The sequence below is a fragment of the Ovis canadensis genome, chromosome 4 (genome assembly GCF_042477335.2).
Source record: "Ovis canadensis isolate MfBH-ARS-UI-01 breed Bighorn chromosome 4, ARS-UI_OviCan_v2, whole genome shotgun sequence".
In the NCBI taxonomy this organism is placed as follows: domain Eukaryota; kingdom Metazoa; phylum Chordata; class Mammalia; order Artiodactyla; family Bovidae; genus Ovis; species Ovis canadensis.
This window is the reverse complement of record NC_091248.1, coordinates 117,666,674-117,688,308: the sequence shown is the minus strand read 5'-3', so window position 1 is coordinate 117,688,308 and position 21,635 is coordinate 117,666,674. Positions and strand designations below refer to the sequence as shown.

Below are 21,635 nucleotides of genomic sequence, written 5' to 3'. Positions count from 1 at the left end.
ACTTTTTCGCTCTCCTCTTTCACTTTTATCAAGAGGCTTTTTAACTCCTCTTCACTTTCTGCCGTAAGGGTGGTGTCATCTGCATATCTGAGGTTATTGATATTTCTCCTGGCAATCTTGATTCCAGCTTGTGTTTCTTCCAGTCCAGCGTTTCTCATGATGTACTCTGCATAGAAGTTAAATAAGCAGGGTGACAATATACAGCCTTGACGTACTCCTTTTCCTATTTGGAACCAGTCTGTTGTTCCATGTCCAGTTCTAACTATTGCTTCCTGACCTGCATATAGGATTCTCAAGAGGCAGATCAGGTGGTCTGGTATTCCCATCTCTCTCAGAATTTTCCACAGTTTATTGTAATCCACACAGTCAAAGGCTTTGGCATAGTCAATAAAGCAGAAATAGATGTGTTTCTGGAACTCTCTTGCTTTTTCCATGATCCAGCAGATGTTGGCAATTTGATCTCTGGTTCCTCTGCCTTCTCTAAAACCAGCTTGAACATCTGGAAGTTCACGGTTCACGTATTGCTGAAGCCTGGCTTGGAGAATTTTGAGCATTACTTTACTAGCATGTGAGATGAGTGCAATTGTGCGGTAGTTTGAGCATTCTTTTGCATTTCCTTTCTTTGGAATTGGAATGAAAACTGACCTTTTCCAGTCCTGTGGCCACTGCTGAGTTTTCCAAATTTGCTCAGCAAGATAAGGAATGATCCATTGGGTTTAGTGGATGAAGGTCATTTGTAAACTTGCAAGGCAGTTCTAGTAGGGGAGAAACCAGACTGCAGTGGATTAAGGATGAATGGCCATGAAAAATGTAGAAAATGTCATGAGACAACATAGATTATTAACTTCAAAATCTGTATGCTGAGCCAAAGAAGCCAACTTAAAAACAGTACATACATATTATGACTGCATTTGTATTAAATACTTGAACAGGCCAAATTAATCTACTGTGACAACAAGCAGGTCAGTGGTTGCCTGGGACCAGGTGTGGGGAAGGGGAGATGTCTGCAAAGGGGGGCATAGGGGAACTTTGAGGGGAGGTGAAAATATTATATGGCTTTACTGGGGTGGTTATTACACAGGTGCATTCATTTGTCATTATTTGTTGACCTGCATATTTATTATATGTAAATTATACCTCACTACAACTTATTTTACAAGTTTAAAAAATATAGAAAGTGAGGACTTCCCTGGTGGTCCAGTGGTTGAGAATCTGCCTGCCGACAGGGGACACAGGTTTGATCCCTGGCCCAGGAAGATTCCACATACTGTGAGACAACTAAGAAGCCCACAACTACTAAAGCCCATGCACCCTAGAACCTGTGCTCTGCACCAAGAGAAGCCACTGGAGTGAGAAGCATGCCGACAACTAGAGAGTGGCTCCCACTCGCCACAACTAGAGAAAGCCCACATGCAGCAACAAAGACCCAGCACAGCCAAAAATAAATAATAAAAAAATTTTAATGTAGAAAATGAAAATTCATTCAATTCACTGAATACATTCGTTTGCAAAGAGGAACAAGTTAGAAGATAGCAGCTGAAAAAATATTTGAGATAAAGCTGACTACAATTGAGCCTTGAATGACAGATGTTTGAACTGTGCTGACCCACTTATACCTGGACTTTTTTCAATAGGAAATACTAAAGTACTACCGGATCTGTAGTTGGCTGAATCCACAGATGCAGAACCATGGAGGGCCAGCTGTAGTTATACTCAGAGTTCTGTGTGGAGGGTCAGTGCCCTAATCCTCCAAATTGTTCAAGGGTCAATTATAGTTGCTTTTAGATGGAAGAGCCTTGAACATATTTAAATACTAAAAAAATTCAGTGAGAGGAAGCAGTTAAAGCATAGCAGGTAAGAGAAGGAATATGATAAAGTGAAGGAATATGATAAAGGATGAACCACATCAAAAATTAGAATAGTGAGCTAACAAGTACCCAAACCTCAGGAGTCCCTAGTTTTAGGACATCCAAGTATAGAGAGTTTATTGCCAATACAATTCATATTCCACAATCAGTTCCTTCCATTTTTCATGTTGAGTTCAGTTAATTCTGGATAGTAAGACCACTGATAAGAGGTACAGGTTGGTTATATATGGACAGAAACGGCCTAAGCAGATCATTTAAACCATGGGAAATAATTTATTTCAGAAGACTGGTGGCAATAGGGCTTAGAGAAGTTGTTGTTTAGTTGCTAAGTCCTGTCTGACTTTTGACCCCATGGACTGTAGCTCACCAGGCTCCTCTGTCCATGGGATTTCCCAGGTAAGAATAGCAGAACAGGTTGCCACTTTCTTCTCCAGGGCGTAGAGAAGGGTTCGTGATAAAATAAGGGTGCAGTGGTTGAAGATGAAAACAAGATTTTCTTTGTCAAGCACTTTGGTACTGTGCAAATGTTTTATGTCAGCATTATTCTCATTTGTTACAACCACCTTGTTGGCATTCTCATTCTACAGAAGAGGGAGCAAGCCCAGGTCAATTAACCTAGCCAAGATCACACACATTATAAAGGTGGGATTAAAGCCTACGTCTGTATTTCAGGCTTCCTCGGTGGCTCAGCAGTAAAGAATCTGCTTGCAGTGCAGGAGCTGAAGATGTGGGTTCAACCCCTGGGTCAGGAAAATCCCCTGGAGAAGGGCATGGCAACCCACTCCAGTACTGTTGCCTGAAGAATCTCATGGACAGAGAAGCCTGGCAGGCTAGTCTATGGGGTCGCAAAGAGTAGGACACAACTGAAGCAACTGAGCATGCACACTATATGATTTCAAACCCATAGTAAGTATTTCTTACCCTGCTATTCAGGGCTTGGGGCTGAGTGGTAAAGAATCCGCCTGCCAAGCAAGAGATACAAGTTTGATTCCTGGCTTGGGAAGATCCCCTGGAAAAGGAAATGGCTACCCACTTCAGTATTCTTGCCTGGGAAACCCCATGGAGAGAAGCCTGCTAAGTTACAGTCCATGGGGTTGAAAAAGAGTCGGACAGGACTTACTGACTAAACAACCACCCTGTTATGCAGTTCTGCCTCAACTCTCATTCTTTAAAAATGCTATGGGAATTCCCTGGCAGTTCAGTGGTTAAGACTTGGCATTTTCACTGCTGTGTGTTGGATTCAATCCCTGGTCGGGGAACTAAGATTCCCACAAGCCACGTAGCCAAAAAAAAAAAATTATTATATACAGCTGCCTGGGTATATATTTTAACAAAAGCAATCAAAAGATCAGTCTATCTTAATCCTTTCCCTTTCTTCATCTTAGTAAAGTAAAACATCTTCAGATAATAATATACCCAGGGGGCACTAGTGGTAAAGAACCCACCTACCAGGGCAAGGAGATGGAAGAGACGCAGCTTCAATCCCTAAGTAGGGAAGATCTGGAGGAGGAAATGGCAATCCACTCCAGTGTTCTTGCCTGGAGAATCCCATGAACAGAGGAGCCTGGCGGGCTATAGTCCATGGGGTCACACAGTCAGACACGACTGAAGCAACAGAGCACACACGCACATATGAAATAAAGCAGGGGAGATAGCATATTAAACATTTTTACTTTTTTGATCTGTTCAATTGAATAGATGCTTGGTTTGACTCTTAATACTGTTATTTTAATGTTAATCTCTTAGAAGAAAAAGATGATGTTTTGAAGTACTTTATGAGTGTTTGTTTAGGTTGTACTCCTAGTGAGTAGGACTGAGCCATGCATTCAAAACACTGAATAACTGTCTATGTAAGTCACTGTGGAAGACGCTTTACAGAATACAAAAATGAATGAGGTGTCTTCCTTACTGTAAAGGAGCTGACATTCAGGGAAAAAGAGGTTATATGTCTACAATTATTCCAGAAGAAATTGCAATATACCACAAAGGGGGCACAGGTAAAGAATGATTGGTAGTTCAGAGAATTTTTATTTAAGGAATTCAAGATGTTAGAGGCAAAGGAAACATTTAGGAGTCTAGTTTAATAGTTCAGGCCAGTGATTTCCAGTGCTTGAACCAGGACAGAGATAGTGATGCTAACAGTTCTTGGAGAACTGTTTTCACTCCAAACTTATTGACTGGATGTGGAGAGTGAGAAGAAAGAGAAATACAGAATGAAGCCCAAGTTCTTGACTTTTTCAGCAAAGTGCATGGTAGAATCCCTCACCTTGATAAAGAATTCAAGAGGAAGAGCAATTTGACATGGAGGGTAGAAGGCAGAAGGGGAGAGAAGTCAGTGTTCTCATTCCATCACCCTCTCTGGTCTTTCTGCAGCCTGTACTTTAGTGGTGGCCGTGTTCTCATTACCTAAGGGTCAGGCCTAGGGAGGCACTAGCTCTCCACTGTTGTAGCCCATCTCGTTCACCTTAATTCAAACCATATCTTTATATATATATATATATATATATATATATATATACACACACATATATATACATGCTGCTGCTAAATCGCTTCAGTCATGTCCGACTCTGTGCAACCCCATAGAGGGCAGCCCACCAGGCTCCCCCGTCCCTGGGATTCTCCAGGCAAGAACACTGGAGTGGGTTGCCATTTCCATATATATCCCATTGTTAACTCTCCTCAATAACCCTGTTTGAATGTACCATCTGTTTCCTGCCAGAATCTTAACATCGTATTTGTGTACTTTTAAATAAAAGGTGCATCTGTATAATTATTTGTTTATGCGTAGGAAACATCTAGAAGGATGCATACCAACTGTCAGCAATTGTAGGATTGGTAATGGGTTTGGAAGAGGGGAGGGAGATATAAGGGAAAAGATGAGAGGGCTTTATTTTATATATCTATACTATTTGAATTTCTTAATAATAGGCTGTATTTTTTTAAATTGAAAAATAACTAAGAGTTTTCAAAGTAAATCAAGGACATCAATCAGCCTAGTGTAAGAACTTCAGTAAATTCACTGAGAGTAAAGATGAAACCTCCCTGAGAAACACTCAGTCAACAAAATTTCAGAGAAAACCCCTAAACTTTTTTTTAAAAATTTAATGATAAATACATATCAACAGAAATTAGTAAACTCTTGCATGAAGACAGCATCCAAGGAATTTCTCCTTCATGGCTCCCAGCCCTTCCCTCCAGGCTGCTGGGGCAACTTGAGACCCACTAAGCCAGCAGACTCCTCCACTGAGCGCTCACCCTTGCCATGAAATTCCTGATGAAGGGCCATGTGTTCTCGAATGCTGCGTAGCAGGCAGAGATAGGTGGCAGCTTGGAAATGAAGCTCATGCTGGGCTCTGCACAGTTTCTCACTGGTGACCTGGAAAAGTAGCAAGGTCAGATAGTCTATTAACAGCCCAGCTGCAGATACAGAAGCACTGTATTGAGATAGCATCATTAAACAAGCATTCTCTAGAATAAAAGTAAACTGCACATAGGAAATACAAACATATGTTTGTGTATACTTAGTACATCTGTAATTTGTCCACCCGTTAGCTGAAGAATTTTACAAGTTTCACTGAAGCATTTCATTGAGTGTCCTCAAATTTTAATACTGGGGAAAAAAAGTTACCTCATTTCAACATCCTCATTTAACGAATGAGTGATCTAAAGCCCAGAGAGGTTTCATGGTTGGTTAATGCAGAGATGGGGAACTATAGTCAGGTCACTAATCATTAATGTCACCTAAGGAATAAAATACAGAACTTTCTACCCTTCAAAAAATGAAGGACTACTTTTATGTGACTGTGGACTGTGGTTAACATGGCACATGCCTTTCAATGAAAACTAAAAACTTATTTTATCTGAAAAATAGTTTTGTCTTCACCAGTAACAAAATGAAGGTTTTATATATATGAGAATCATATGTTCATATTACGTAATTATATATACTCCCTCTCACAATTTACGTTTTCATCTAAAAAATCTATATTCTGATGACCTAAGGTCATCTGAAGCCAGTGATAATTAACTTTAATATTAAGTACATTAGAACAGACTTTACTTGACTAGTTTTATGTTCTGAGGCTGTGATAAAGGGGCAGGAAAGGTGAGAGGGAGGTGTATGCATAGCCTCAAATGACTCAAGGAGCCCTGCCCAAGTGTGGATTAAGCTCTAGGCACCACTGCCTACATACGCTTTTCTTTGACCTTTCTTTACTGGAATATCTAGGTTTGGAATCTGAAAACTAGTATGTCTGATTTAAGATCTGCAGATCATATATATGAAAATATAAGCTGCTCAAAAAGAGAATTCATCCGTTTTAATCAATTTAACTTTTATAATTAAAAATTTATGAGATCAACACTAACGTTAAGCATCAACAAAGAGTAATATTCATCTCTTAAGTCTAGTTTGATAGAATTTGAAACAGGAATTCTACGTTAGTATAAGACCATAACCAATCTTGATTAAGCTAAGCCTGAATTATGAGGAGAGAAGTGTCAGTAATATAACTTAGTAAATGAACCACCAGAGATCAAGAGATCTAATGAAATAGAAAGCTGTATTTCCCCTATGGCGAAAGGGGAGACCTCTCCGTAATTGAATCCCTTCAGCCTAGAGAAAGGAGACAATGGGCAAAAATGATTACTGAGTTAGCTCTGCTGCTGCTGCTGCTGCTGCTAAGTCGCTTCAGTCGTGTCCGAGTCTGTGCAACCCCATAGACGGCAGCCCACCAGGCTCCCCAGTCCCTGGGATTCTCCAGGCAAGAACACTGGAGTGGGTTGCCATTTCCTTCTCCAGAGTTATCTCTGAGCCAGCAGGAAATAGAAACCATTCCCAATTCCTCTCATGTATTCCAAAGAGTTGTTTCCGGAATATTTAGCATGAATTTTCTCATTTATTCTCAAGGGATTTCACAGCCATTTCCAAGCCTCTCTCAAGGGCAAATAATGTTGCCTCCATAAGGCATAAACTATAATCTTGTCACATTAAGAATCTTAGAGTGACTTCCTGTTGCATTTACAAGAAAGTTTAAATTCCTGCCTACCTCATCTTCCTCCACTTCATCCACCACACCCTAAGCCTTAGCTGCTCTCAACTGTCAGTTCCTCTACCCTCTTGGCTTTCAGTTGTGCAGCTTCTTGGACTTTTACTAACCCTCATTTACTTGCTAACTAATATTTTTCAAGTTCCTGGGTAATAAACTTAATAAATTCCATCCTGTAAAGCCTACCTCTTCTATATACCAGGACTCCAGGGTCTCTACTCCTTTAGCATTTGTTTATTCTAAGTCCTTGGTCAAATGGCTCCTCAGGTGGAATGCAAGCTTCTTAAAAGACAAGACCCATGTGGATCTTACTCGTCATTTTTAGTCAAGTTCCTATTAGTACCTAATATTGCGACCTTTCAAAACTTAGTTGAACTTTAGTTCTAACATTTTGCATTCTAACTTCCATGGCTCAGAAAATCGAGTTTAAGATAATGGTTCTCCCCTTTCCACACTGCTCGAAGGACACCAGGTTTCCTTCACTAAAGCCCAAGCTAATTAGTCAACTTACTTTTGAGATAGATTGCAAATTCTTTCCAACCCAGATCAGTACTCTAAATCTAGTTGGGCTTGTATAGTTCAACTGTCCCTGAGTCTCAGTTGCCCCATTTGAAAAAAGATACTATCTTTCATTCCATCCTGCCTATCCGGGGTAAATGGAGTGCTGGAGTGCAGAATTCATAAAGGAATTGTCCAAGGATGATGGATAGAGTCGGACACGACTAAGCGACTGAACTGAACTGAACTGATGGATGTTCATATTTATCTGCTACAGATGGAAAAATTGTTACTTGGTCATACATCACACTAATGTTGTAACTCAACAGTACTACCTCATTAGAGGTGTCTAGTTCAGCTCTACAACGTGCGTGCTCAGTCCTGTCCCACTTTTTGGGAGCCGGTAAGAATGAGCTCCCATTTCCTCCTCCAGGGGCTCTTCCCCACCCAGGAGTTGAACCCGCGTCTCTTCAATTAGCAGGCGGATACTTTACCACTGAGCCAGCTCCAAGTGGCGGTGTAGCCATGCTCTTCAAGTAGCTCCCAATATCCCTCGCCCCATCTAGAACTGCTTCTCAGAATAGCTCTCCTAGTGAAGGCGCGTGTTGGATAGATGCTGTGACTAGCAACCCTACACTCATCTTTCTGCTTGTCCCTGTTTCTTCCATTTCACTTTACTCTAACTTTCCCATCCACACAGGCCAAAGACAGCCAGTGGAATCTCCAGGGACGGCTCTACCTCAGGACGAGTTTGCTCTCCCCCCCGGTCCTTGCTTAGTCCCTGGGCTTAGATCTTAGCCCAGGGCCTAGGGCCTGGGTCTGTCTGGAGGAAGCCTGGGCCTCAGAATTAAGGTTAAGGCCAGGCAGGCTCCATCCCGCCCAGACGCGACTCCCTCCCTCCCCGGAAAGGGGACGCTGGAGCACCCGGACACAGGCTTCCGTACCCGATGTGCACGGAAAGCTTTGACGAGGTACCGATAGGCTGCGGTGTCGCGAAAGGGTCGGCCTGTGGCCGCGTTCAAGTAGCGCAACTCCCGTAGAAGGCCTCGCCAAGTGCGCAGCGGTGACCCTAAGGCCGCCATTTTCCCGTCGTCGGAGTCAGGTGCCGGACGGCGCTCTACGACCCCCCTGCTCCCTCACCCTCCGGCCCAGCCGCTTAATGGTAGGGTTGAGACCAGACTGCAGGCTCCCCCTATCGATTGCAGGATAGTGGGATGTCTCACTTCCCTTCTCTGCCGAGCAGCATTAATCGAACGCCGAGCGGCTTCCTAAGGTGTTAAGAGAAAAGCAAACGAAAGCCGAGTGTAACTGAATGGGCTGGAAAAAGCCTGGCGGAGAGAAAGAAGGTCCTGGTTCGTTTCCTTACTGCGTCATGTCAGACGCCATTCGCTGACGGACCACCGCCGAACCTGGAGAAAATGAGGGCATATCGCAAGTGGGTGTCAATTTAAAAATAGAAAACTTTGAGATTTTATTTCTAAAGGGGATATAAAAATTGAACCTATCGGCTTTCCCAAAATCTTAAAGAGATTACGGCTCAGAAGGAAATGGAAGTCTATTGATTCTCGCAAACTGTAGCCCCAAACCTAGAAAAACCACGCATACACTTCCCATCGTTAAAAAGTAAAATCATTTCTCTATAATTGTTTAAGAAGGGGAAAAGGCAAAAGTTTTATTGAAAAGTTCATTTTAAAGGCAAAAAAAAACCTTACCACCCCAGATGGGACTCGAACCCACAATCCCTGGCTTAGGAGGCCAATGCCTTATCCATTAGGCCACTGGGGCTTCTATGAATAACGTGCTCAAACAACGTTTTCAGTTTTTTTTCCTTCTTGGTACGTCATGTCAGAGTTTCCTTTTAACCTATCCTAGGAAACCACACTTAGTACCAATAATAGGGGGCGAGGCATGCTGGGAGTTGTAGTTCAAGAAACAAAATCCCGCGTTACAGCTCCAAAAGGTTTACCCTCGAAAACAGCCCCGATGCGCCGGACGGAGAACGGGCGCGCGCACGGTTTTGTGTACACGTTTCCTACGCGGTACCCCCGCGCCTGCGCTGAAGCGCACATGCGACGTCGCGGAGCCGAACCCTCTTGGGACGCTGGCTGACTCTTCTAGATTCGCCTCTAGAGTTTCTGTTGCGTTGGGTTTTCTCCGGAAACGGCCGGCCCCTTCCGGTGTTGCGGCTTTCCGGACTTAGCTTGCCCTTCATCCTGCCATTAGGTGGCGTTTGTGGCGGTCATTTTCTGTTTCCGGTTGAAACTTTGAGGCCATTTCCGCAGAGTAAGGGGCCAGTTAGAAACGTTTATCTTGCGTTCTGAGTTGGCTGTTCAGTGGGAAACATGGGCCAGCAGGGAATTGGAGTTAATTAATTACTGCTTCTAAGTGCCTTCAGTCGTGTCCGACTCTGTGCGACCCCATAGACGGCAGCCCACCAGGCTCCCCCGTCCCTGGGATTCTCCAGGCAAGAACACTGGAGTCGGTTGCCATTTCCTTCTTCAATGCATGAAAGTGAAGTCGCTCAGTAGTGTTCGACTCCTAGCGACCCCATGGACTGCAGCCTGCCAGGCTCCTCGGTCCATGGGGTTTTCCAGGCAAGAGTACTGGAGTGGGGTGCCACTGCCTTCTCCGAGTTAATTAAGAATTAGTTAATTGGAAACAACTAGGAGTTTATTTTGGTTCTTTATCTAGTTGCATAAATCGGACAATTCTTTTCTGAGTCTCAGCGACATTACCCCTTGCTTAAAATCTCGCAGTGGCTCCCCGTTGCCAGTAAGATAAGACCGCTGGACCCTACCTAAATTGACCGTCGTCTGTATCTTCAGTTCAGTTCAGTCGCTTAGTCGTGTCCCATGTTTGTGACCCCATGGACTGCAGCACGCCACGCCTTCCTGTCCATCACCACCTCCGGGAGTTTACCCAAACTCATGTCCATTGAGTCGGTGATGCCATCCAACCATCTCATCCTCTGTCGTCCCCTTCTCCTGCCCTCAATCTTTCCCAGCATCAGGGTCTTTTCAAATGAGTCAGCTCTTCGCATCAGGTGGCCAAAGTATTCGGAGTTTCAGCTTCAACATCACTCCTTCCAGTGAACACCCAGGACTGATCTCCTTTACGATGGACTGGTTGGATCTCCTTGCAGTCCAAGGAACTCTGGAGTCTTCTCCAACACCACAGTTCAAAAGCATCAATTCTTCGGCGCTCAGCTTTCTTTATAGTCCAACTCTCACATCCATACATGACTACTGGAAAAACCATAGCCTTGACCCCGCGGACCTTTGTTGGCAAAGTAATGTCTCTGCTTTTTAATATGCTGTCTAGGTTGGTTATAACTTTCCTTCCAAGGAGTAAAGCGTCTTTTAATTTCATGGCTACAGTCACCATCTGCAGTGATTTTGGAGCCCCCCCCCCCAAAAAAAATAAAGTCAGCCAGCTTCCCCATCTATTTGCCATGAAGTGATGGGACCAGATGCCATGATCTTAGTTTTCTGAACGTTGAGCTTTAAGCCAACTTTTTCACTCCCTTCTTTCATTTTCATCAAGAGGCTCTTTAGTTCTTCACTTTCTGCCGTAAGGGTGGTGTCATCTGCATATCTGAGGTTGCTGATACTTCTCCCAGCTATCTTTATTCCAGCTTGTGCTTCATCTAGCCCAGCGTTTCTCATGATGTACTCTGCATATAAGTTAAATAAGCAGAGTGACAATATACAGCTTTTCCTATTTGGAACCAGTCTGTTGTTCTGTGTCCAGTTCTAACTGTTGCTTCCTGACTTGCATACAGATTTCTCAAGAGCAGGTCAGGTAGTCTGGTCTCTTTCAGATATTCTCCCCTTAATTGAAATTTGTTTATCCAGCTTTCAAAGATGTTGCAAATTTAAGCCAGCTCTGAGAAAGAAGGAGAATAATTGGAAGTAGGTTTTCAGTAACTGTTAATATGTTATGGTAAGGGACAATAAGACATAATTCTGAGTTCCTTTTTACTGAACTGCTAAGGGACTCTTTTCTTCCATTTTTAGACTAAAGCAGAGTAAATAGATAATCATGAAAAGTTAGTTCTGTGTAGCCACTCGTCACCAAAGACGGCCTCCTAACAAGCTTCCCCTTTCATACATACGTTGTTTCTTAAAACAAGAGGTGAAGCGTTTTACCCATCCTTTCCACCATTCCTGCTCTTAAATCTGAGCAGGCTTTGTGACTAGCTTTAACTAATAAGTAGAATGTTCTGGAACTTCTATGGTACCCCAGGCTTTAAAACTTACTTTTCACAGTGTGCTTATCTAGCTACCATGCTATGAAAACCACAGGGCTCATAGAAGAATCCTGAGACAGGCCCAGCTGAGCTCTCAACTGACAGCACTAATTACCAACCAGGGAAGTGGGCCATCTTGAATGTTCCAATCCAGTAGTACCCACAAACTACGATAGTCTTAATTGGTGTCACATGTAGCAGAGAATTGCCCAGATGAATCTAGTCAACCTAAAGAAACGTTAAAATAACATAACTGTTGTTTGGGTATAAATTCCACTAAATTTTAGAACAACTGTGTGTCAAAAGAAAATCAAATCAGTCAATGCAATGCTTCTTTAATTAAAAGTGTTAGCAGTCAGTTAAAACCAATACTGTTTGTCGAATAAAATACTTCTGTTGACCTTATACAATCTAAGGTTGCAAGGGTGCACACTGTGTCCCAGGGCATTTCACAGGCAATGTCTCATGGGACCCTATGAGGTAGTACTCTGACTTTACCTACTTTGAAATGTGGGAACAAGCTCAAGGCAGTTCCATGGTTTAGTCAGCTTTACTGACTGCTCAGTGATAAAGCCAGCATTTGCTCTCAGGCAGTCTTAACTCCAAAGCCTATTTTTTAAACTTAAAGTTTTATAGCAGAAAAGGGATTTTTATGAAAAAGAGGTGGGGTGTCATAATCAGAACTGGGTAAGGTTAGAGACCAGGTTTGGAAGCTACACAGCCAAGAACCTCACCTAAAAGCCTGCTCCAGATGTGGTCCAGTGAAAACAGCAGCAGGCAGTCACTGCAGCTTGCAGTGCTGACACAGGGACGCTGCACAGGGTCTGGATGCTGGCACCAAACCTGTGGCTCCAGGACGTTGTCAGTAGCTGGCTCCTCTGCTCCAACGTGAGCCAGAATGGAGAAAGTCATTACCTAAGAGAGCTCTGGGCTGACTACTTCTAATAAACATGGCCTGGGTCATGTTCCCGTGCTGGTCAGAGGCGGCTGGGAGAGCAAATACTTTGTCATTCAGTGAATTTTTATTAAGCTTCTACTATGAGGCAGGCACTTCTAGATGCTAGGGAAACAAAAGCACAAGTAGTATAGGTCAAACTTTCCTCTACTCATGAAAGTTTCCATTCTAGAAAGGGGCAGACAGACAATAAGCAAATAAACAAACAGAACATAAAATTTGTCAAATGGTGAGGAGTGGTATGAAAAATAACTAAATAAAGCCAGGGGCCGGGGATTAAGACCTGTTTCGGGTTCTGGGCGGTCCTTCTGGATAAGGTAAGGACATTTGAGCAGAGACCCAAATGATGTGCAGAAACTGCATCTTCAGCTTGTGTGTGTGTACCCACATTTTAAGTAAGACCCTGCCTCCATTTCCCACCCATTGTGAGGCCACCGTTATTCTGTCCTTCAAGCTCTGTGAGGTACAGAAGTTCTGGGACAAGTTTTCTATGCCCAGAGAGATGGTAGAACAGACCCTTGGAAGTCTAGTCTTAACTCTGCAACTACAGCAATGACTGGCTACCTGGCTGTGCACGTGGGAATCTGGGGGAAGTTTTAGTGGGAAAGAGACAAGACTAATGAAAGAGGGTGATTCTGAGATGAGACATACGTAGGCACTTGCTTCCATAAGTCATGATTCTAGAGACATGTGTCACAAGGCAGTGATTTCTAAACATCCTTGTGTATCCACAGTGGTAAAAATCTTGTGCCTCCCCCATAAGTTTTTCTATTTATTTTAAAATTACATACATGTACTATTGATTAGTATATATATTTAAAACCTGCACAAAGTAGAAATAAAATGTTTTAAAAATGAAAAACAGTATTTTGAAAACATTTTTATTGTATTTATTAACAGTAAAAAACAAAGTCCTAATTTCTCTCAGTAAAGAAAGATGAACATACTTTATTGAAAATGCAGTGTAATACAATATGTTTTATTATTTTGAAAATCTTGGTCTAACACATTTGGGGCAACAAGATCACACAGTGATAAACATTTCTAAACATCCATTTTCAAATTTCTCTCTTCATTGCATGAGTTTCTTTTAAAAAGGCAGTCACAGTTTTAAAAAATTACTTTTAACTTAAAGGGAACCTTTAAATATGTTCATTTCTTTCAGAAGATCAGCTAGGCAGTTGTATCCATCAGGGATGAATCAGAAAAAGAGAAACCACTGCAGGCTTTTCAAGCAGAAAGCAGTCGAGTGCAGGGCATTGAGATGCCTGATGGCGCTATTGGAGGACCTGCAGGAGTCAGGGGAAGTCGCCACTTACATTCAGCAGTTCAGAGTATTGGGAGGTTGCTGTTCTTACATAGGTCGGAAAATACAGGGACACTCCCTGCCCCCGCCCCAGTGCTGATCAGAGCTGCCCACCCCCCCCCCACGCCCCCAAGTACTCATATAGGAGCTGACCGGAGATTACCTGTGAGCTGCAGAGAACTTTTAAGTCTCCCACAGACAGCCCATTTTGCTAGGTGCTGCCGCTTTTCCCTCCCATCTACAAAATACCCTATGAATACATCTGGCAGAAAGAAATCACATCCAGAACCTCAAAGGCAAGGAGTTTGGGAAACGTTTCCATAATTCTAATCCCTGTGATACATAAAAGGATGTAGGAATGAATGCTGGCTGCCAAAAACCAGGCTGTAGCCCACACAGCAGCATACTCATGAGCCTCTTGTCATCACAGAAAGGGACAGCAAGTGAGAAACACTCGCCCCTTTCATAAAAGAAAAATAGGTAAATTTTAAGTTAGACAGCTCTTGTAAATCTTTTCCAGCAAGCTAATCACTGTATCAGTGTAGCTTATGTATTTTTATGTAGTCTACTTCCCATTTCATAGTAGTTTCTGCTTTTTAAAGGACTTACTTTTAAATATTAACCTTACCAATAACATCCTGTAGCGTATAGACTGCAGTATAACACTCAGAAACAAAGGTGACTATTAACCAGCAAGCCAGACTTGCTGGATGTAAGCAGAATGCAATTTATCCCTCCCACCACTGCTGCTCATGGACTTCTTCCTCTCTGGCATGAAATCCTGGGTGGTTCACATAGCTTTTGCAGGGAATAACAGGCAATTGGCTTTTTTTTTCTTCCCCCAACCCCCGACCCCGCTTTGGTTTTTTAAAAAGTTCAACCTGTTTAACATTAAAACTCCAAACTTGTTTCCATAAAACTTCTCCCCGTTGTCAGCTGAGGCTGCCACAGGCTGAGACGAGCAGTTAGGACTGCAGGATGCAGCCTACTTCTCTCTCCCGCTCTTCAGATGTAACCTCTTCCTGGAACGAGCTGGATTTGTATAAACAGAAAGCAACGTTGTTTTCTCAGGAGTGCCCCTACACACTTGCTGTAATGATTTGCTATGCTTGGATGAAATTCACGGCTTTTTTTCTTTTAGGTGACAAACAGGTTAAAGAGTTATCATTTTTAAGTCTTTTTTTTTTTAGGTATGAACCAGTCTCATCCAGTATCAGATCAAAACTGCAAATGCCAGTTCTGATTTAACATTTCTCTCCTCCTCCAGCCTGGAAATGTGAAGAGAAGGGCTATCAGGGTCAGTGTCATTTCTGATTCTCACTCCCTCTTGCCTCCTTGCTGGCTGCTGTTCCAGCAGCAGTTGCAGCAAGGGAGAGAAGAGATGAGGTTTTTTTCGCTGGTAGAGAGATAAACTGGTGTCCGTGACCTCTAGGAGCAGCAGATTCAGCGTTGCTTCTTCTTTTATAGCGCAATAGTTTCTCTTTCTCTGGGGATCTCTCAGCTGCCTTCCCTTGTGGGCCGTGTCCTCTAGTTACTCAGGATGCCTGCACCAGCCGCTTAGTTTCCAAGATCTGCCCCTCCACTGAAGTCATTTCATACATCCAAGTGTTCCCTTTGGCTGGGTTCCTTCTTAAAATGAGCAAATCTGATTCCCTTTCTTGAGAACCACATCAGACTCACAGGTACTCGGGAACTTGGGCATGCAGTCATGCCACACTCCCCATGCAGCCTTCTCTCCTCTTCTGTCTTCTCCAGGAGCTCGTCACCTACTCCTCACTTGTCTTTAGACTTTAAGGAGTGAGTCAGGCTCCTATGTCCCTCAGATTCCACCGGACATGGGTTAAGCCCTCCAAACAGTCCTGTGGAGGGGCTCCCTCATTTGGCACGAGATGAAGAGGAAGCACCCCGACCCTCTCCTGCTTGGGCAGCAGAAAGGAAATGTCCAGCATATTGACAACTGCTTCCAGAGGAATCTTCTCACATTCTCTCAAGGAGCCTTGAGGCAGGTGCCAAGCCAGCTCATCCATCCCAGCACTGAGGTAGTGCTTCCCAGGATCCTCTTCACAGTCTTCACGTGGCACACAGGTAATCTAGTTCCCTTTCCCTTTAGAACGTGGATGGACTTGGCACCTACTGTTTTGTTCTCGGCCTTTGGGGTTTCTGGTGAAACTGACACAGAGAGTCTCACTTTAGTAAATGAAGGTACCATTTTCAGACTTTCCTTATGGAACCCCTGTTCTTTCATCAGGATGCCTGAGGCACTGCAGGCAACACGGCTAGTGAACTAGACTGCTTGAATGTACGGTTAATACAGAAGTATTAATATTTGCTTTTTCATTTTAGTGACTAAGTCATGTCCGACTCTTTCGTGACCCCATGGACTGTTGCCCACCAGGCTTCTCTATCCATGGGGTTTCCCAGCAAGAATATTGGAGTGGGGATTGCCATTCCCTTCTCCAGGGGATCTTCCTGACCGAGAAACTGGACCCGTGTCTCCTGCATTGCAGGCAGTTTCTTTGCCCTTACATATTAATTATTAAATATAATCTTATTGATTTGTTAAATTTCAATATCATATATGTTTATGGGGCTTCCCAGGTGGCGCAGTGGTAAAGAATCTACCTGCCAATGCAGGAGACGCAAAAGGTGTGGGTTACATCCCTGCATCAGGAAGATGCCCTGAAGAAGGAAATGGCAACCCACTCCAGTATTCCTGCCTGGAGACTCCCACGGACAGAGGAACCTGGCGGGCTACAGTCCATGGGGTTGCAAAGTCAGACACGACTGAGGACAGTGACCTTGACCTTAACATATGTTTATATAGAGAGATAGCTATTTTTATGAAAACTATGTATAAGACTTTTTTTGTGATATAAAATCATACCTTTAATCTCTTATCATGAAAACATCATAAAAATATCCTTATAAAAATTCCCCATAAATATTATTTATAAGGAATTTTAGTAACACTTCCTTTATTGTTGGATATTTATGAACTCTTTCTTGATTAAACACCGTGCTGGTGTGAAAATCTTTGTGCAAAGGTATTAGCTGACATTCTGAAATATTTCCTAGAAGTTGTTTTTCACATTGTGGAAGATTAGATGTACAGAGAAATCTCAATATAAAACACCTTAAAGTGCTGGGTGAAATTTCCATACACATAAAAATATTTTTTCAAAGTGTGAATGAGTAAAAGAAGCCAGAATAACCAGAAATCAGAAAGGAAGAAAGGGAACAATAAAAGTAGCATTTACCCTGAGGGATAATCCTGGTGGCCTGCTATCCCTGGTGGCCTAGAGTGTGGATTTTAATTTGCCTTAGTGAAAGTCACTTAGTCGTGTCTGACTCTTTGGGACGCCATGGACTATAGAGAGTCCATGGAATTCTCCAGGCCAGAATACTGGAGTGGGTAGCCTTTCCCTTTTCCAAGGGATCTTCCCAACCCAGGAATTGAACTGGGGTCTCTTGTATTGCTGAACCACAAGGGAAGGTCTAATTTGCCTTAGGCAGTCCAAAAAAAAGAGAAAGCCTCATATCACCTTGGTGGTAGGTCAGATCACGTTGCTATGCTCCTCAGTCATGTCCAATTCTTTGGGACCTCACAGACTGTAGCCTGCCACGCTGCTCTGTCCATGGGATTCTCCAAGCTAGAATGCTGGAGTGGGTTACCATTTCCTTCCTCCAGGGTATCTTCCCGTCCCAGGGATTGAACCTATATCTCCCGCATTGGCAGGCAATCCTTTACCACAGAGCCATCAGGGAAGCCCGGGTCAGATCATAAACTCTTACAAAATGATGGCACCCCCAACAATTAACCTTATTGCTAGGAATGAAAACAATATCCCTGACCTCACTGAGAGGAGACTTTTCTGTCTCAGCTCAGGGCTGGGTGGCATGTGAGGAAAAGCTTCTATACAAGAATTCTTAACCACCAGCAGTAACTACTCATATACATCTGTGGCTGGAAAGTCATCCTATCTCTGTGGCCTTGAAATCCTTAAGCTGAACATTTAGTTTGAAGTGGTCTTGGATTGGTAATGTCCCTAGAAACCTGGAAGAAGCAAACTCAAATACTCTTTAGAGGAACACACTTTAAATCCAGGCCTCAAAGAATGTCCAAAGTCAAAGTGCAGGGGTATATTAAAAAAAGAAGAAGAAATCACCAAACACATGCAGAAATAAGCCAGTATAAGCAAGTTAGTAGAAAAACTGTAGGACTGGACCTACAGTTGGTTCAAGATCTGACTCTGGTGTCTAGAACTTTGTGGGTCTGATGCTCCCAACCCACTAAGCACAGGCTAGGGCCCTGACATTGGCCTCACTCTTTAGCACACTTCACCAGCTAAGAATGCTGCTAAACCAAGGAAAAAATCAGCTCACACATGAAAATGAGATATTTGAGGAATATAATCACAACAGAGAGGCAATAAATGCAACATACCATGCTAGACAAACCAGAATGGAACAACACTGATCAAAAACTTAAGCATAATAAAAGTCCTCACAAACAGGATAATAGTAAGAAACAAGCAATTATGTAGAACTAAATGGAAATATATATGAAATATGTAATAGCTGAAGAACCCCAATACAGTGGATAAAAACAATGGCTACCTAGCTGAAAAAATGAATAATAATCTACATCAGCTCAAGCAATTTTCTTAGAAGGTATTGGAAAGAGATGAAAAATATGAAAGAACATTTAAGAAGTAATAATAAGTCAGTATCTGAACAATATGAATCCCACCCAGAAAGAGAGAAAATGGATTTAGGGAAGAGATACTTAAATCATAAGTAAGAACTTTCAAAAATTAAAGATAAAAAGGATTCCAAAGTTCTCATGGAGCACCAAATAGAAAAATTATGGAAAAATCAAAATTTTGACCCATTATGTCATATTTAAGAACACAAGAGGGAGGGGATATGTGTATACTTATGGCTGGTTCCCATTGTTGGACAGCAGAAACCAACACAACATCTTAAAGGAATTATTCTCCAGTGAAAAATAAAAGTTTTTTAAAAGACAAAATGCTAAAAGCTTCTGGAGAGAAGCAGCAGAAAGCTCACAAAAGCATAAGAATTCGATTTATATTAGTCTTCCTAAAAAATACAATGGAGACAAGAAAACTGGTGAAGTTATATATTCTAAGTGAATACAGAATATATTTTCCTAAGGAAAATAACCTAAGAGTATTATATCCAGCTAAACTATTACTTAAATGTAAGGACAGAAAGATGATATATTCAGACATACAAGGCCTTGGAAAATTTACAGCACAAAAAGTCTCTTTGAAAGCCCTCCTGCTTAAGTGAAATGAGCCAGAGAAAGACAAAAACTGTATAATATCACTTACATATGGAATTTAAAATATACAGCAAACTTGTGAATATAATAAGGAAGCAGACTCAACAGATACAGAGAACAAACTAGTGGGTACAAGTGGGGAGAGGGAAGTGGGCAGAGTACAAACTTAGGTATAAAATAAGCTACAAGGATATATTATACAACATGGGGAAGAAAGTCAATATTTTATAATAATAAGTGGAATATAACCTTTAAAAATTATGAATCACTATATTGTATGCTATAATATACAATATTTTACATCAGCTGGGAATGTAAAATGGTCCAGCTACTATGGGAAACAGTTTGATGTTTCCTCAAAAAAATTACACATAAAGTTACCATATGACCCAGGAATACCATTCCTTGGTATATATACAAAAGAACTGAAGACACATATTCCACAAAAGCTTGTACACAAATGTTCATAGCAGTATTATTCATAATATTAAAAAAGTAGAAACAGCCCAAGTATCTATACTAATAAATGGTTATATAAAAGTATAATATATTAATACAACAAGATACTATTCAGGATATAGATAGCTTAGATATTAAATTTAATATTAGGGCAAAAATATAAAGAAATGTAAGCGACATTATATATTGTTGAAAAGAAAAATATATCAAAAAGATATAACCAAAACAAATACAACACTGTAAATCAACTATACTTCAATTAAAAAAAAAAGAAAGAATAGATATAACCATAATGAACATATATTCACTCAATATATGCCAAGACCAAAGGAAAAGGAAGAAGATGCACATGAACAAAAACAGAGAATGAGAGCAGGAAAACAAATGCAAATACAACAGATTATATATTAAAAATATTATTTAATAAAAATATTTTTAATACACTTCTAAGAAACTGTCTACAAGTGGATTGATCATATATAGGTGCTACAGGACAAGCAATTGACATAATTCAACTCATACTTAATAAGATTTCCAGAAAACTAGGAATAGAATTTTAACTTCATAAAAACTATATACCAAAAATATAGAACAAATGCTATACTTAGAAAATTTTCCCATTAAAATAAGAAACAAAGATGGGAACCCTGGCTGCCAAGTGGCTAAGACTTGGCACTTTCACCACGTGGGCCCAGGTTCAATACCTGATGAGGGAACAAAGATCCTACAAGCCACATGGCATGACCAAAAAAAAAGTAAAAAAATTGGAAGAGGAAATTAACCTGCCATTATTTGTAATTATATGATCAACTCAGTTAAAAAATTAATAATCAGACAAGTAACTAGAAGATAATAAAGCTGCTGGATACTAACTCAATTTGTGAAATCAAAAGCATTGATCCCAAGAAAACCACTAGAAGATATATTAACATAACCATTTGTGAAAATAACAAATCTAAAGTACCTAGAAATCAATACATGAACAATACCTTTACAGAGAAAATTTAAAAGCTTTACTAGAAGACATGAAAGAGGATTTTTAAGGATGAAGAACAAGAAGCAGAACAAGAAGCAAAACTAAGGGTGGGTACTTTTGGGATAGAGGGAGTGGGGGATAAGAAAGGAAGGAGAAACAATTTATCATAAAAGGAGGACACGAGAGCTTCTATTAAGAGATGAAAACCATGTGCTATGGATTAAGGTACACAGTTAATGCACTGCTTTGCATTTGCGGTACGGAAAGCAGAAATGAACTATATACAACACACACTGACACACAGTTTGAAGATGCAGCAGCAAATTATGATGGGAGAGGCAGTAGTTGTCAGAGGGTTACGTGTGAAACCTGATACGTTGAGTGCAAGGGCAGAGACAGAGGTGAAACTGAAGCACTGGATAAAGCTTTATTTCTCTTCATGGCTTTACTTCAAGCTTTACTTCAATACAAGTGGAGAAAGTGGAAGTAGTGATTTGGACTCCAATCAGTGTGGACAGTGAGAAGCTATGACAAAACTAGACAGCATATTAAAAAGCAGAGACACCACTTTGCTGACAAAGGTCTGTATAGTCAAATCTAGTTTTTCCAGTAGTCATGTATGGACGTGAGAGTTGGACAATAACGAAAGCTGAGGGCCAAAGAATTGATGCTTTTGAATTGTGATGCTGGAGAAGACTCTTGAGAGTCCCTTGGAGAGCAAAATCAAACTAGTCAATCCTAAAGGAAATCAACCCTGAATTTTCACTGGAAGAACTGATGCTGAAGCTCCAATACTTTGGCCACCTGATGGGAAGAGGCAACTCATTGGAAAAGACCCTGATCCTGGGAAAGATTGAAGACAAAAGGAGAAGGGGGTGGCAGAGGATGAGAAAGATAACATCACTGACTCAATAGACATGAATTTGAACAAAATCCGGGAGACAGTGAAGGATAGAGCCTGGCAT

At 41.6% G+C, this 21,635-nt stretch overlaps 2 protein-coding genes and 1 non-coding gene across 5 annotated transcripts in view; all 3 read right to left on the bottom strand.

The window, feature by feature from the left end:
• Positions 1–4,518: 4,518 nt before the first annotated feature.
• FMC1 (formation of mitochondrial complex V assembly factor 1 homolog) lies at positions 4,519–9,589 on the bottom strand. 3 transcript variants are annotated; one of them, XM_070292390.1, is made up of 4 exons: positions 9,384–9,589; positions 8,784–8,826; positions 8,362–8,685; positions 4,519–5,247 (listed from the first exon to the last, which is right to left on the bottom strand). In XM_070292390.1, the coding sequence occupies exons 3-4, from the start codon at positions 8,497–8,499 to the stop codon at positions 5,044–5,046; spliced, it is 342 nt and encodes a 113-aa protein (XP_070148491.1). In that variant the 5' UTR covers positions 8,500–8,685; positions 8,784–8,826; positions 9,384–9,589; the 3' UTR covers positions 4,519–5,043. The 3 variants fall into 3 exon arrangements, with proteins under 3 accessions (XP_070148491.1, XP_070148490.1, XP_070148489.1); XM_070292389.1 differs by lacking the exon at positions 8,784–8,826; XM_070292388.1 differs by having other exon boundaries at positions 8,362–8,826; positions 9,384–9,572.
• TRNAR-CCU (transfer RNA arginine (anticodon CCU)) lies at positions 9,130–9,202 on the bottom strand. Its single transcript has one exon. It is a non-coding gene; the product is annotated as a tRNA-Arg (tRNA).
• A 6,151-nt stretch (positions 9,590–15,740) lies between the features above and the next one.
• Positions 15,741–21,635, bottom strand: part of UBN2 (ubinuclein 2) — a 77,105-nt gene continuing 71,210 nt past the window's right edge. Inside the window, exon 15 of the mRNA XM_069588499.1 lies at positions 15,741–16,096. Within this exon, the coding sequence (XP_069444600.1) occupies positions 16,058–16,096 (39 nt within the window). The 3' untranslated portion in view covers positions 15,741–16,057. The remainder of the gene's footprint in view (positions 16,097–21,635) is intronic.

Bases quoted from the DNA above. Each gene is read 5' to 3' on its own strand.
- FMC1 (XM_070292390.1), bottom strand. From the start codon at position 8,499: ATGGCGGCCTTAGGGTCACCGCTGCGCACTTGGCGAGGCCTTCTACGG. The intron at 5,248-8,361 runs GTACGGAAGCCT...CTACTTTTCCAG, and splicing joins AAGCTTTCCGTGCACATCGG to GTCACCAGTGAGAAACTGTG.